This window comes from Leptodactylus fuscus, chromosome 5 (genome assembly GCF_031893055.1).
Source record: "Leptodactylus fuscus isolate aLepFus1 chromosome 5, aLepFus1.hap2, whole genome shotgun sequence".
Taxonomy (NCBI): domain Eukaryota; kingdom Metazoa; phylum Chordata; class Amphibia; order Anura; family Leptodactylidae; genus Leptodactylus; species Leptodactylus fuscus.
Genome location: NC_134269.1, coordinates 19,859,784 through 19,875,642, shown reverse-complemented (window position 1 = coordinate 19,875,642; position 15,859 = coordinate 19,859,784). Strand labels below are relative to the sequence as shown.

Here is a 15,859-nt window from a genome sequence, read left to right as displayed (position 1 = left end):
CTATAACATCTGTGGTAAATGTACTGCTATATACCATACACAGTCTGTATATACCTCCATGTCCTGCCGTATCTCATCTTGTATCCAGACTATTATTATTATTTATTTATATAGCACCATTAATCCCATGGTCTGCACATTATTATATTAATCCCATGGTCTGCACATTATTATATTAATTCCATGGTGCTTTACATTATTATATTAATTCCATGGTGCTGTACGTTATTATATTAATTCCATGGTGCTTTACATTTGGGGGTTACATACAATACACAGAATATACAGGTAGATATAATACTAACAATGACTGACTGGCACAGTGGGGTAGAGGGCCCTGCCCGCGAGGGCTTACAGTCTATGGGGGAAGGGGGTAGAGACAGAAGGAGAGGGGGAGACTGTACAGATGGGGGTGCGGTGATAGTGTTATTGGAGGTTGTAGGCCTTCCTGAATAGATGAGTCTTCAGGGCCTTCTTGAAGCCTGTGATTGTGGGGGTCAGTCTTATGTGTCGTGGTAAGGAGTTCCAGAGTATGGGGGATGCACAGGAGAAATCTTGGAGACGGTTGTGTGAGGAGCGGATGAGAGCAGAGCGGAGTAGGAGGTCATTGGAGGATCTGAGGTTACGTGTGGGCAGGTAGCGGGAGATGAGGTCAGAGATATATGGAGGGGACAGATTGTAGATGGCTTTGTATGTTAGCGTTAGTAGCTTGAGCTCAATTCGCTGGGCTATAGCTATCCAGTGGAGGGACTGGCAGAGGGGAGCAGCCGATGAAGATCGGGGGGTGAGGTGGATTAAGCGAGCAGTGCAGTGTAAGGTGGACTGGAGGGGGGCGAGGGTGTTAGCTGGGAGTCCATGGAGAAGGGTGTTGCAGTAGTCTAAGCGGGAGACTATGAGGGCCTGGACGAGCATCTTGGTAGTTTCAGGGATGAGGACGGAGCGGATTCGATGGATGTTCTTGAGCTGGAGGCGGCAGGAGGTGTTGAGGGTTTGGATGTGTGACTTGAAGGATAGGTCAGAGTCCAGGGTCACCCCAAGGCATCGGGCCTGTGAGACAGGGGTAAGTGTGGTTCCGTTAACTTTGATAGATGGGTCAGGTGGAGGGGCCATACAGGATGGGCTGAAGATGATAAACTCTGTTTTCTCCATGTTGAGTTTGAGAAAGCGGGAGGAGAGGAAGGAGGCTACGGCTGCTAAACAATCTGGAACTCTGGCCAACAGGGAGGTGATGTCTGGTCCAGAGATGTAGATTTGGGTGTCATCGGCATAGCAGTGGTACTGAAAGCCATGAGATTCTATGAGTTGGCCCAGGCCAAGGGTGTAGATGGAGAACAGGAGAGGTCCTAGGACGGAGCCCTGGGGGACACCTAAGATAAGATAAGATAATCCTTTAATAGTCCCACATTGGGGAAATTTCAGCATGTTACAGCAGCAGAGTAATACAGGTACAGAGTAATACAGGAAGAGGATGTAGAACTCAGCAGGGCCAGGGCTGGTATAACGGGTAATATATCAGATGTGGCCGGCTTTTAGGGGGTCCCTGGGTCCCAAATGTGCACAAAATCTCCTTTTTGATGTCACCGACTACCCACCCCCACGTGATATCTGACAATGACCACAGACAACCAGGTCTCAGGGGTAGCCCTTGCTCTTTTACTAGCAGGACAAGGTAGTACAAATGTACATATGGAGTAATTCTTCACATACAATACAGCGATCTTTGTAGGTAGTGTCCAATTGAGCAGGTGATGGAGCTTGGATGCTTTGGATAGTTTAATTAGTAGTTGCTTGGGTAGTTAAACTTGTATATACTTGTAAAGATGGCCTGTATCCAAGAGGTTAGTCCTCAACAAACTGGGTACACGTATGTAGGAGAGGAACTAGAATTTGTCAGCAGCGGGAGACCCTCGAATTCTGCCAGACTAGCTATGGGCTTCTTAAATATAGATTTGTCCCAAAGACTTACTTGAATAGAGAGATACGTGTAGAGGTCCCAGATGAGTTGGATAAAACAGGTCCGTAAACTTTAGTGTTTGGAGTTTCAGAGGAAAGTATTCTCTGAGGAGAATCTTGAGTACAGAGGAAAAGACATCTCTGTTTGGAGTGCCCTGAGATTTGGCTGCCATTTTCAGCTCCCCATGTGTGTAGCTCCACACAAAAGACTATATATACTATAATAGTACAGAGAGAGGGCGAGGTGAGGAGGTGGTGTGCGAGTGGGAGAAGCTGAATGTGCGGTCGGTGAGGTATGAGGAGATCCAGGAATGGGCCAGGTCTGAGATGCCAAGGGATGAGAGAATTTCTAACAGGAGGGAGCGGTCAACTGTGTCAAAGGCAGAGGAGAGGTCAAGGAGGAGGAGGACAGAGTAATGGCGCTTGGCTTTGGTGTAACATCTGTGGTAAATGTACTGCTATATACCATACAGAGCCTGTATATACCTCCATGTCCTGCTGTATCTCATCTTGTATCCAGACTACAGGTGTAACATCTGTGGTAAATGTACTGCTATATACCATACAGAGCCTGTATATACCTCCATGTCCTGCCGTATCTCATCTTGTATCCAGACTACAGGTGTAACATCTGTGGTAAATGTACTGCTATATACCATACACAGCCTGTATATACCTCCATGTCCTGCTGTATCTCATCTTGTATCCAGACTACAGGTGTAACATCTGTGGTAAATGTACTGCTATATACCATACACAGCCTGTATATACCTCCATGTCCTGCCGTATCTCATCTTGGTAGCAGCGTGCACCTGGGATGTGGGGACTTTATTGGGATGGGATTCATTCTGTCTGTACATGATAGAGGGGTTACCGCATGGACAGATGGGCATCTATGGCCGACACTGTGCAGTAGTCCGTCAGTAGTCCCCCCCCCCATAATAATGAGTCAGACAGTCCATAGACCCCTCCTCAGTGCTTATTTTATTAGAAATCAGATGATCACACACATCCTTATATACAGTCTTGTAAGATTCCTAGCACTAGGGGAGTCCTGCAGTGTGTCCAGCAGTAACAGTCCTGCTAGTATGGCGTCACACCCCTGAAGAATATTCTGGCATCACGTTTTATGATCAGGCGCTGGATGAGCGGCTGCAGGGACTGCACTCAGTACAGACGCCATGGCCGCCCTCTCTTCCTCCCTTTGCTTTCTCTTCACAGCCTTCGCTTTCTTCTTCTCCTCCTTCTCCAGCTCCTTCACCATCTCCTGGAACTTAGTGCTACGAGAGTCCACATGGACACCGAACTTCTCACGGGCGAGGGCCAGGAGACGTTCCTTACGGGCTTTCTCATCGCGTTCTTTCTGTCTTGCCTCCTTCTTCGCTCTGCGCCATTCTTCCACCATCTTGGGCATTTTAGCCATGTTGGCGGCTATCAGACGTTCCCTGAAAGAGACAGACGGACATCGGTATAGTAATCGGGACAGGTCAGGGGATAAGATAGGGAGGGGGGGAGGGGTAGGGAACTCGATGAGTATCAGGACTAATGAGGAAGCTGAAATTGGGATTGTATATTGGTGATCTATCCTTAGGATACAGGATTGATTGGAAGGGAGGGGGCAGACCCCAAGACTCTCTCATGAATGCCGAGTACACTTCTAGTGCCTATGATGCCATGTTCAGCAGTCACATGGTGCAGCAGCTCAGTCCCATTCAAGTCAATGCAGTTGAGCGGCAATACCCCGATATATATGTTGTACTTGGTACTAAGGGAAATGTCTGCAGCAGTTGATTTTCAACCAGCTGATCTATGAGGGTCCCAGTGCTAGACCCCCACCCACCAGTCAGAAAAACTGAAATCCTGACGGAGATGCTCAGCTGAGCCAAGTGTGCAGGTGTATGAGGGCGGTTTCACATCTGTGTCAGTCTCCGATGAAAATTGCCAGGCATAAAACTCCTTCAAGTCTGGTGGTTTCAGTTTAAAACACCCGATGGATCCCATTATAGTCCATGAGGTTTTAGTGGTCTAGAGGATCAGAACAACGGATAACACAATGCTGATGTGAACAGTCTCCGCTGTTTTCAGTCTATTTCTATGGTTGTTGCATTGTGACCTATGACCGTGACATGACAGATCTAGAAACCCCAAATCTTTTGGATTCTCTTCACATGTGACCCATTATTCACAGAATTGGTGATAAATTAGGGTCTAATCAATGGGGGTCTGACCCCTGGGACCCCGAACACCAGATGGTATGTTCCCTGCTGAGTGGTGGTCCGTCGTGCGTACCCCCTGCTCTATATGGAGCACGCATAGTCAACCAGCACTCCATTGTCATGGTCCTCAATCATGGGATGTAAAATGAACACTAGGTGGCGCCATAGTATGTAACACCTACAGACATGTCACCACATCCACCAATCATCACACATGAGGTCACTGGAGGTGATTCGTGGATCCAGTAGGTGGCGCTGTTACAGTGTTAGCTGTGTGGTCTGACAGGCTCCTCCCACCCGCCAGTCACAGCAAACACAACTGGAGTCCTAGGATTTTTAGGTGTTGTATTGCCTCCCCTATATACACCCCTAACCCGCCTGGTTGGACATGGAGTCAGCAGGTGGCGCCACCTACTGGATCCACAGCACACCTGCCTGTACCCATTCCCTTCTAGCACTGAGCCATCATTGCCTACCATAGGTGTATCTATAACAGCGCCACCTAGTGTCTACTACTGATATAGCAAACAAGCAGTCTAAAGTTTGCACTCTGGCGCCCTCTACTGGGACTATAAGGTTGTCAGACTCAGACAGGGCATGCTGGGCCTTGTGGTGGTCGGTTGCCATGGTAACCCAGCTGACCTTTCCCTCTTCTTCTGCAGCATCTCCTTGTCTTTGGCCTCCAGCCGCTCCAGCATCTCCTGCAGGCTCGGGTACCATTCCTTCTCCTCCTTCTCTATGGCCTTCAGCTGCTCGGGGCTCGGCCACAGGCTCTCAGGCCTGACCCCAGAGGCGCTGCCATGGCGGCCGTACAGCTTAGCCTCATACGCCGGCCCTTTATGCCACTCCTTGGTCGCAGGGTCGTTAGGATCAGGTTTATAGATGGTGTCCAGGCCCCAAGTCCTCGGCCTGGCGTGGTAGCCCGCTGCGGGCCAGGGTAAGGTCAGTGCCCGTAGCCTAGTCCAGCACCTCTGCATGGGCAGCGCCATCTTGGTACACCACTTTCTTGCCCGGACGGGGGCCTCAGAGAGTGGCGGAAGTGCACTAGCGCGCTGCGTCTATGTGGGTCCTTCCATAGCTGACGCCGCGTTTGCCTGCACAGAAGGCTGATGACAGACAGGGGGCGTCCATGGCGATGCCTGTTTGATTGATGGTAATTAATTATGGGTGATAAATGTGGGGAGGGGGAGGCCCAGTGCACAGGTGTGAAGGAGGACACACTGCCCCCTGCCAGACTCAGGCACACCACTGACTGCCAAAGAGGTGAATTACAATTATAACTAGAGCTTAGCTGGCTGTTCTGCAAAGAGTGGGGAAATGGTGACAATGTGCAAAATTCTAGTGAATTCTAGTCAGCTGTGATGTCACATACTAGTGAACTAGTGCAGAGTATCGCCTGTGTTGGGCTATTTTAGGACATGATGTATTTTGGCGTTGCGTTCCTTGTATTTTTTAAAGTTAAGTTTTTGTCCAAGTTTTTTAAGAATTTATTTTTAATATTTTCCACGTTATCTGTATTTTTATCTTTAGTACTATATCCTGCAATTTTTACTCTGACCACTAAGTTATGTTCATACCTGTGCTGGAGTCTATCAGGGTTTGCTGAAAATCAACTTTTTTTTTTTTTTTTTTTCTCCTCCACCAGTTTGCGTTAAAACCAGAGACCTGCCGACCCCATATCTAGTATGTATGCGCTGTATTAGCTGCCCGCCTTTCCATTGTTGGGGTCCCCTAATGGACCCGCAAACCAGAGAGCCTGTACTAGTGTGAGCCTAGCATGAACCTAATAAGACAGACACTTGTCCATTCACAGTCCTGCCCCCATTTACTTCTTACTACTTGGGCCCCAGAGGTGAGTGAAGTTCAGTATATGGCACTCCAAATGGGAGCAGGGGCGTCGCCTCCAGTGGGGGTAAAACATTGGGGATGGGGGTCCCAAGTGGTCAGACCGCCACCGAGCAACAGTTTATCCTGTATCTTATGAACGAACGATGAATATGTATGTGGTGTAACCCATTTAATTTCATTTGAGGGGGACGATACTAAAGTTATATACATTACAAAGTTATATACATTACAAAGTTATATACATTACAAAGTTATATACATTACAAAGTTATATACTATATATATATATATATATATATATATATATATATATATATATATATATATATATATATATTTATATACATTTTCTGACTTGTAAACAATGACAATTATTTCTTTTTGTCTCCCCATATTCTGAGAACTGTAACTATTGGGCTTGATTTTTCACGGTAAGATGTTTTTATTGGTACCGTTTTGGGGTACATGGGGTGCAGTGTTTATTCCGTTCAATAACTTAATACGTCTACATATTTCTACCAGGTTCACACTAGCGCCGGGCTCTCTGTCATCCTGGGCCCATCAGGGGACCCAAATAATGGAGAACTTGGGCGCTACAAGAGCCGTTACCCAGAGACCACAGGACCCCATTGACTATAATGGACTTTTTTCAGAAGTTTCTGTGATGCAGGTGTGAACCCAGCCTTACAATGTGGCTGCTTTTGGTTTGTGTTTTTCCTTCTATAGAACCGGTTTATTTGGGATTCTCAAGTACAGAAAAAAAAAAAAAACTGGCAAGTTATGGGCTAAAGAGATTTCCAAGGCCCTGTGACTCCCAGAGTGTTCATACACCGGTCTATGGGGAGTCTCTGTTCCCGTGTCCGCCATCTTGCATCTGCACAAATTTTCTGTCCACCACTTTCAGTGTGAAAACAGACGCCATTATAATCGGGGTCCGTCAGCTCTGTACATGAGCACTACCTTAGCAGTTTGCCTGACCGTTCTAGTTCTCAGAGCAATGGACAGCCCAGCATGGATATGAACGTCGCCGGAGGATGGATTCGGACATGCTGGCCTGTACACTATATAGGGAGGTACATTCCTGGCGTTATAGAGTTTGTTCCATATTGGCTTCCACAGGGATCGGTCACTGACTATGTACTGAATTACAGGATCCTTATGGCTTCTATCTGACCATGACTGTTAGTCGTTTGTGAAGGAGACAGTCGGGCTGTGGAACAATAGAGTAGTCCTAGTCAGTGTTTGGCCTACCAATTCCACAGGCCTAGATCTTCTCCTATGTCTGTGTACACACAGGGCAGTGATGGTGACAGCTGAGCCTTCATTGTGACACCAGACAGGTGTACGGCCACTTGACACCCGGCCCTGTATACTCAGCCCCGCACAAGTAGGTGACAGTTTCGTCCTGTATTGCAGTCGCTGTCCTCCTCCATAGTAATGTGACTTATTTGGCCATCGTTCACATTGCAGCTGACCTTGATGCTAGTCACTGATGTCCTGTATGACCGCACCATGAAAATCTCATGGATGTGTGTAAGATTTGGGTAGTGCAAGTCCCATGTTCTCTTTTATAGGGTGCATACATTGGCCTCCGGTTATGGCTGACAGCACATTATAAAGTACCCAATGGCCAACTACGCTTGTACAAGCGAATTCAGTGTCTGACTTATTGCTCCGCTTAGGTTAATAGAGGGGAATAGGGTCCTGATTTGGACTAGGGTTGTCCTAGGGTGACAACATCTTTAATGGCCTTGTTCAGGATTAGAAAATCTAGCTAATTTCTTCCAAAAACAGCGCCACCACTTTCCACAGGTAGTGAGCGGTATTGCAGCTCAGCTCCAATTCATTCCATTTGAGCTAAGGTGTAATACCAGACACAACCAGGGAAATTGCAGTGGCAGGTTGGCCGCAGCTTTCACTCTTTGTATTGCAAATAGTGGGATTCCCTGGAAAAAAAAGTTCTAATTGACATTTTGTGACTTACAATTCTGCAGTTTTTTTTTTTTTGTACTGCGTGTGGCTGAGATTTATTAACCGCTTTTTTTCAGTCTGATACAAAGTCCTGCCTGTTCGACTTTGGTCTCCATATGAAAGAGCAGATTTGTGGTGGAGAGGCTGCAAACGAACACCTGCCAATTGCTTTAAAACCCATTGAAGTGAATAGGTTTTTAAAACGGACTATTTGCAAACTGTTCCCAATCTGTTCTGATTAAGGCAGATTCACGACGGACGGACACCAGGTGCAAGTGTGAACGAAGCTTAAGCAGGGTGTAACCTGGAGGCTCAATAGCAGGCCGAGCCCAGGAGCTTTAGGGAGTGTTTTCCCACTAGAAGTCCATTATTATGAACAATACACTATAGTTGGGGGACCTGGTACAGATTTTGCATTGGGGTCCACTTTATGCCAGTTCTAGAAACTTCCTACAATGAGAAATCGGCAGTGGGCGCGTCCCTTGTGGACCTGGCCTCAAAAAATGTGCAGCAAGTGACTAACAAGACTGTAGCCCAAGGCCTACCCAGACCTCCAGAGCAGGGGCTGCCCAATCCAGCATCAGTGATGGTCTCAGTCTTGACATATCTGATAAGTTTAAGGGGTTTTCTAGACTTTCATGATGGGTCACAGTGGATGATTGGCATGGGTCACACAGACAGAACCCCCACTGATCAGCTGTACTCTGAGCACCACTTCTGCTTCACGGGCCATGTAATGTCCTGTTCATTGGTCACATGGCCTGAGAGCAGCTCAGCCCCGTGTTGCAGGGTGTATGGTGACTGGTTTTGTAATATACTTTTATTATCCTATCTAATTTCCTTTTATTTATAAAACAGGCAGTAACATTTTCCTTATAAGCTTCTAACTGAGCTGTTACTAAGGAAAGTCTGCACACAGTTATAGTGTAAGTATGCAGCGCTGACGCATTTACCAAAGGGGAGAGGAATGGTCCCTCATGTGGCTGTATCTCTGGTTTTATACCACCTACAAAAATGGTTCTGGTATCACAAGGCGGCCGAGATTCTCCAAGATTAAGCTGCTGCTTATAAAGTCATATTCCCGCCTGTTTTTAACTAGTGATATCTTTCATTCTTTTCTAGCTAGTACTTCATCTCTTGCTAGTACCCTTGTTCTAGGTAGTATACAAGCCATATGAAGTGACCGTCCACCCCTCTGGTAAATGCTTCTGCTCCTCATGCTGCATTGAGTACAGGTGGACGTTGTCTTCCTGGCAATGTTTAGTTAGATCATTGCTAATTAGGATTTTACAGAACTGTTTCTATTAAAAGAAAGTTAGATAGGTTACAAAAAATGGTCACCACCCACTCCCCAAAACAATAGCATAAAATAAGTCACTGAGCATAGCTGTAATGGCAAGCAAAGCCAATATGCCATGTACAGCACTGTGCTTGGAGGGGAGAGGCTACAACTACGCGGTCTTTTCTCAAACAGTTGATTGTGACCTGGGTGTCGGACTCCATTGTTCCTTGATTGATGACCTGTCCTAATTGATAGGCCTAAGGAAAGGATCGGTTGATTCAGTTGAATGGGAATGATCTGACCAGAGCTACAGTACCAGGCATAGCCACAACTGTCTGTATGGTGCTGTTACTGGGTCAATAATAAAGACATAAGTTCTGGTTAACGCTGCTACATCTGTCTCATCTAGTATGAAATCTTTAGCCAGTACTAAATTTCCAGAACACCCCTTAAGCCCCAGTTCTGAATGTTTGGTTGCACCATTAGGGGACTGGTGCACTCTTCGGTCACCTTAAAATATAACTTTGCTACCTTGCTCATTGATATCTGGAGGGCATGACTGATACGTGATACTTGCATAGACCAGGCAGGGAGAGGATTCCCATGTCATTTAGCGGGATCAGTGGGTGGCCACATTATGGAAGCCTGTGATCTGCGACGACTACCAGACTCCATAATGGGCTTTAAAGGGGTTGTCCAAGACTACATATTGGTGGCCTATACTTTGAATATGGTAGCGGTGTGATACACGGCACCCCCACTGACTAGGTGTATGGGGCTAGAAGTAGGCCTAGTTGTAATAGCACACCTCCACCACTAGGCTACAGGCACCCATCACTATGGAAGATTCTTTGCATTTCCACCTTTTGACGGCCTGCTGTGTATACAGCTAGGACCGCTCTGTATACTCCAGTGAACAGTCCATAGGCGCCGTGTGCTTGTCTGCGTCACGATGTGTTGGTTCTTCTGATGTGAATACTACCAGAGCGTACAAGATGTTTGCAGTCAATTGTTCGGTGTGGCAGGATGAATCCATCAGCATAAATTATTCCAGAATTAATGGCGGAGAATTGCTTGTCTACCCCATTGATATTTAAATGTGGCGTGAGAGCGCTGTCATCTCTCCAGTGACGGGAGACGGCGGCTAATGTGTGACAAGGCCCGATCATTAGCCGCACATAATGAGTTACTGAGCGCCGTCACCAGGTGATGAGATTACAGCGAGCGCTGCTCTGGAGAAGTCTATTGTCCTCGTCTCATCGAGCTGGAGACGCTCTCAGAGATTGTAGTGGTACAGTCCTGAAATCCTGTATTAAAGGGGCCTAGATTGTCAGAAATCTCAGATTAGGAGATTTTTATAAATACATCCAAAATTCTCTGCTGAATAATCTCCCAATACGCCACATCTATAGGGGACAGCGGCAAGTGGGCCACATACTTATTTATACAGTTACTATCTGTATGTGGTGAGCTCCCCCTAGTGGTGGGTGTAGACTGCAAAATGTATAGAATTTAACACTGTGTTTAAAGGGAGTCTGTCACCAGACCCAGCATATCACCCCAGCCCTGCAGATAGGTTAGTGTCACCAGAACCAGCATATCACACCCCAGCCCTGCAGATAGATAGGTTAGTGTCACCAGAACCAGCATATCACACCCCAGCCCTGCAGATAGATAGGTTACTGTCACCAGACCCAGCATATCACCCCAGCCCTGCAGATAGATAGGTTACTGTCACCAGACCCAGTATATCACCCCAGCCCTGCAGATAGATAGGTTACTGTCACCAGACCCAGCATATCACCCCAGCCCTGCAGATAGATAGGTTACTGTCACCAGAACCAGTATATCACCCCAGCCCTGCAGATAGATAGGTTAGTGTCACCAGACCCAGCATATCACCCCAGCCCTGCAGATAGATAGGTTACTGTCACCAGACCCAGCATATCACCCCAGCCCTGCAGATAGATAGGTTAGTGTCACCAGAACCAGCATATCACACCCCAGCCCTGCAGATAGATAGGTTACTGTCACCAGACCCAGCATATCACCCCAGCCCTGCAGATAGGTTAGTGTCACCAGAACCAGCATATCACCCCAGCCCTGCAGATAGATAGGTTACTGTCACCAGACCCAGCATATCACCCCAGCCCTGCAGATAGATAGGTTACTGTCACCAGACCCAGCATATCACCCCAGCCCTGCAGATAGATAGGTTAGTGTCACCAGAACCAGCATATCACCCCAGCCCTGCAGATAGATAGGTTAGTGTCACCAGAACCAGCATATCACCCCAGCCCTGCAGATAGATAGGTTAGTGTCACCAGAACCAGCATATCACCCCAGCCCTGCAGATAGATAGGTTACTGTCACCAGACCCAGTATATCCCCCCAACCCTGCAGATAGATAGGTTACTGTCACCAGAACCGGCATATCACCCCAGTCCTGCAGATAGATACCAGAACCTGGTATATCAACTCGTTCCCACAGATAGGTTAGGGTCACCAGAATCATCAGTGTTTTCCCCATATGAATCCCGCCTCCATTGCTCATATATCAGGTGACCCTAACCTATCCATCTGTGGGTCCGGGTTGTTATGCTCAGTTGTTGGGGACACACTCCCTTTAAGTGGATGCCTTGGAATAAGATGGGATTATTCAAGGTGTGAAGATTCCCCTCCATTGATGGTATGACAATGAAGTTGGTGTGCCGAGGCTGCTGTCAGGGCTGATTTAACCACAGAGCAGAAGGTAGCGGCGGGTCCCTTTCTGGACAGTCCTGCTATCCCGGATGATGGTCCCTGTTCAGCTCTGTGTCTTCAGGAACCAGATTGCCAGTTCTTCACTACTGTATACAACTGTATCCGCTCCCTGCTCCACCATTCAGGCCTCGACTAGTGCTGTCTGAGGCAGGGAGGTGTCCCGCGACAGACAGTACTAGAGTCAGTCTGCAGGGAACTCTAGAAGTTGGGAGGTTTGTCTAAGTGGTGGTGATTTGGGGGGGGGGGGAGACACTATGAAACCTTTGCACTGGGCCCACCGATATGTTAAAACAGCCAATACTGTCAGCATATTGAGGCCTCATGGTATATGTAGCCCCGGGACTGCTCCGGGGAACCATTCACAAGGAAGCTTTAGGGGGATTTTCAGACCTCCATTTACTAATCCCTGTGTATTAGGGGACAAGTGACCATAACGGCACAACCCCTTTAACTCCAAACTCATGGAGATGTACAGCACACAGAGAAATCTGCCCCCTACCCTTCTGTTCTTGTGGGGTCCCAGGTGATAAATACTTATTAAACCATATTTCATTTTCCCCTGTGTCCGGGTTATCTTCTCATACCTGTAGTGTCCCTGTCTGATAACCTGTCCACAATAAGGACATCATGGCCGGGATTCTGACAAGTCCCAGACCATAGAAAGTTCCTGCATTCATGGTCGTATCACTTGGTTACTTACCAAGACGACAGATGTCACCACTAAGATGGTTAGAGGAAATCTTTAACACTGCAAAACTTTCAATTCTTTTTGCTTAAATATTTAACTTTTAATGGTCCACGAATGTGAATGCGGCTGTTTGTGAGAAAATCCTTTTAATAGAAACCCCTTTAAGTAGCCGTAGTTTGGTGCCCCCTCTATTTCCAGGTTATAATAGACTGAAAGGGGTAAAAACATGAGATTGATCAAAGAAATATCTAATAGGTTGCCTAAAGCATTCAGACTCTCGATGGAGAAATAAAGTGGAGATCTGGCTATGGGTGAATCAGTCTTGGTGTTGTAGATACCATTGTGGGTCGCTGTCCCCCCTTGACCACTGTGACCTGCAGTGTGGACATCTCCTGTACACAAGACATTGCCACTAGACGCCCCATCACCTGTCTTTTCTACGAAACTCAAACAGGTCTGAACGAAACCGGACAGCAGATCCCTGTCCTTGGCAAGACACAAACCAATTTTTTGTTTTCTTTTTGCTCAGACAGGTGTGATGAACGTGGAAGATTTCTCTCTTCTTCCAAGTTTCTTAATCTTCAGCCCATCAGGACTTCTCCCCCCTCAGGGTATATAAGACGCTACAGTCTCTGCAAGGTAAACCATCTTATGACTCTGGGGTCTCTTGAGACTCTTCAAGATTGACGATAGGGGACAGATCCCCAGACTGTACATCCTTAGACCTGCATTACTGCTGAAGAAAATGCTCCTTCTCTTACTTATTGTGGCTGCCTCCTTGGTGAGCTCGACTCCTTTCCTTGAGGAAGAAGAAGGATCTGCCTTCATAAAATTGGACACACATAATGGAGAACCTCAGGTGATTTCTCAGAGCGGGCCACCTTTGCCTTTCCACAACAACCCTTCTATCGGAAGGGGTGAAAGCGATTCCTTCAAGCCAGGTTTCCAAGAAATGCCCAGAGATCTTCACCTGAACAAAGAAGCCTTCCAAAGGAGACTGATTTGGGAGAATGCCATCCAGAAGAAACCCAGGGTGCACCCTGACCAGATTCTGCCCCTTCATAAGGATGCCTTGACCAGAGTGAGATGTGATGCTCTGCCGTTTATACAGGTAAGAAAGTTTCTTCTTGGACTTGCCCATGTAACATCTCGCGTGTTAAAAGGGTTGTCTAGCCCCAAATTGATTTTTAGGGTTCTACACCTGGACCTTGCACAGATCAGCTGTTCTAGGAGCCTCTCTGTGACAGTGGACACATGTGCCGTGCTGCTCCTAATCCCCGGGACCACCGCTATACCCTTGTATATTAATATACGAGTGGTGTTGCACGCGCTCTCCATCTACTAGCAGTTTCTAGCACTCAGAGGTGACAGCTGATCTGTGTGGGGTCCAGGTGTTGTACCCTGACAGGTCATCAGTATGTAACCATCTCATGGATGGGTCATCAGTATGAAAAATCAATTTGGGCCAGAAAACCCCTTGAACACAAGTGATACCAGTGCCTTAGTGTAACTTTGTGCGTTTGTAGTTCCCTCTTTTGTATTCATCCCTATGGCTAGGACAACACCGTGACTTGTAGTCGTGCGATATAGTCACACCATTACTTTGCACATAGTTAGTGGATGTTTTTGCATCCCAACCTGTAAGTTTCCAAACGTTGGCAAAAACTTAACCCTCCTGTGTGACCATAGTCAAGATCACAAGCTGTCAAAGTTGCAGAGCCACAAGTTGCAATGTAGCCTATAGGGTAATGTTATCCTGCAATGTTAGTATTTCCCAAAATTATCTCTCCCCTAATAAGACTGCAACCACCCTTATCATCAATCTTATAATACGTTGATACTATGAAGATGGTCAGGGCCACAGTATAGTCTTGACTGGGGGACCAGAAATCCACCATAAATGATATAAAATCGGAGTGCTCCTCAGTCTCGGTAAGGCCCAATGCTAAAGAGTCTCTATATGGTTATATGCAGGGCTGGTTTAAGGACGGTGGACTACAATCCTAAACGTAGATCCAGGTCCACCTGAGTAGGTGTCTATAAATGAAGACTGCGCCCCCTAATGGATCAGATTGTAACATGTATACAGATGGCGCCTTGATTCGGATGTAGAGGCATCTGATTTTCCTTGTTACCGACCTCTATCAGAATCCCTCCATATAATGTGTCCAATAATAATAGAGATTTGTCTGACTATATCATTACTTATAAGTGGGTCACTTCACTTAAAGGGGTTGTCCAGGGAGTGTAATTTATCGTGCTTCCTCTAGGGAGGCTGGACCTGGGTGCACCAAGTTGGGTTTTGACCCTGGGCCACATTATCGGAGCCAGCGCCCAGGTCCTGGGTTTTTCTTCCTCCCTCCTCTCCTGTTTTTATAGGCTATGGTGCTGACTTTACTATAGCACAGGTATCGATCTGTGGAAATGGGAGAGGAGGGAGCAGGCAGAGCACCCCAGGAGTCAGGTCCTTGTACTTATCATGTGACCCAGGTTTGCTCCAGTTAAAGTCTCTATTATGGAGTCTAATAAAACCTTCTATTTAATATTCTTTCTTGCAGAAAATCTTCAGGAAGAACTGCGCTCCCCTGCGGGTACCCAACAAGTTTTGCTTTGGTCAGTGCAATTCCTTTTACATTCCTGGTTGGCCTTCCGATCATCCTCAGCCTTGCATGTCCTGCCTTCCCTCCCGTTCCAGGCGCATCACTATCCCCCTGCAGTGTCGGGGCCCGCGTGTCTGGTGGGAAGACGTGGTGATTGTAGAAGAATGTGACTGTGACACCATCTTGGATCGGGAGTTTAGTCAGACGGGCAGCGCGGCGGGTTTTCTGCCGTCCTAGAAGCAACAGACTGTGTGAAAGACTTTGTCCGACACGGGGCCTCTCTAAGGGCCTCTGATCTCTTATAATCCTCCTTCCCCTGAAACATTGGACCCCTCCTTGACCCCTGGTGACCCTCTGTGTATGACACAGCCAGAAGCCTATAGTTTTTAACTTTTTTAAAAAAAAAATTTTTTTTTTTGACACGTCCCCCTATAGAAGGGAATGCCAAACTAGTTCCGACAACGCAGCGGTTTATGTTCTGTTTCCAGATTTAAATTTCTTTTATTTTATTTTTTTTTGCCTATTTCTATTTCACTTC

At 46.9% G+C, this 15,859-nt stretch overlaps 2 protein-coding genes across 2 annotated transcripts; one reads left to right on the top strand and one right to left on the bottom strand.

Moving 5' to 3' along the window:
• Nucleotides 1-2,925: 2,925 nt before the first annotated feature.
• Nucleotides 2,926-5,182, bottom strand: GADD45GIP1 (GADD45G interacting protein 1). Its single transcript, XM_075276064.1, has 2 exons — nucleotides 4,812-5,182; nucleotides 2,926-3,398 (listed from the first exon to the last, which is right to left on the bottom strand). Exons 1-2 carry the CDS (start codon nucleotides 5,156-5,158, stop codon nucleotides 3,074-3,076), a joined length of 672 nt encoding a protein of 223 aa, XP_075132165.1. The 5' UTR covers nucleotides 5,159-5,182; the 3' UTR covers nucleotides 2,926-3,073.
• An 8,284-nt stretch (nucleotides 5,183-13,466) lies between these two features.
• LOC142204440 (DAN domain family member 5-like) lies at nucleotides 13,467-15,558 on the top strand. Its single transcript, XM_075275751.1, has 2 exons — nucleotides 13,467-13,832; nucleotides 15,280-15,558. The coding sequence occupies exons 1-2, from the start codon at nucleotides 13,467-13,469 to the stop codon at nucleotides 15,556-15,558; spliced, it is 645 nt and encodes a 214-aa protein (XP_075131852.1).
• The last annotated feature ends 301 nt before the right edge of the window (nucleotides 15,559-15,859 follow it).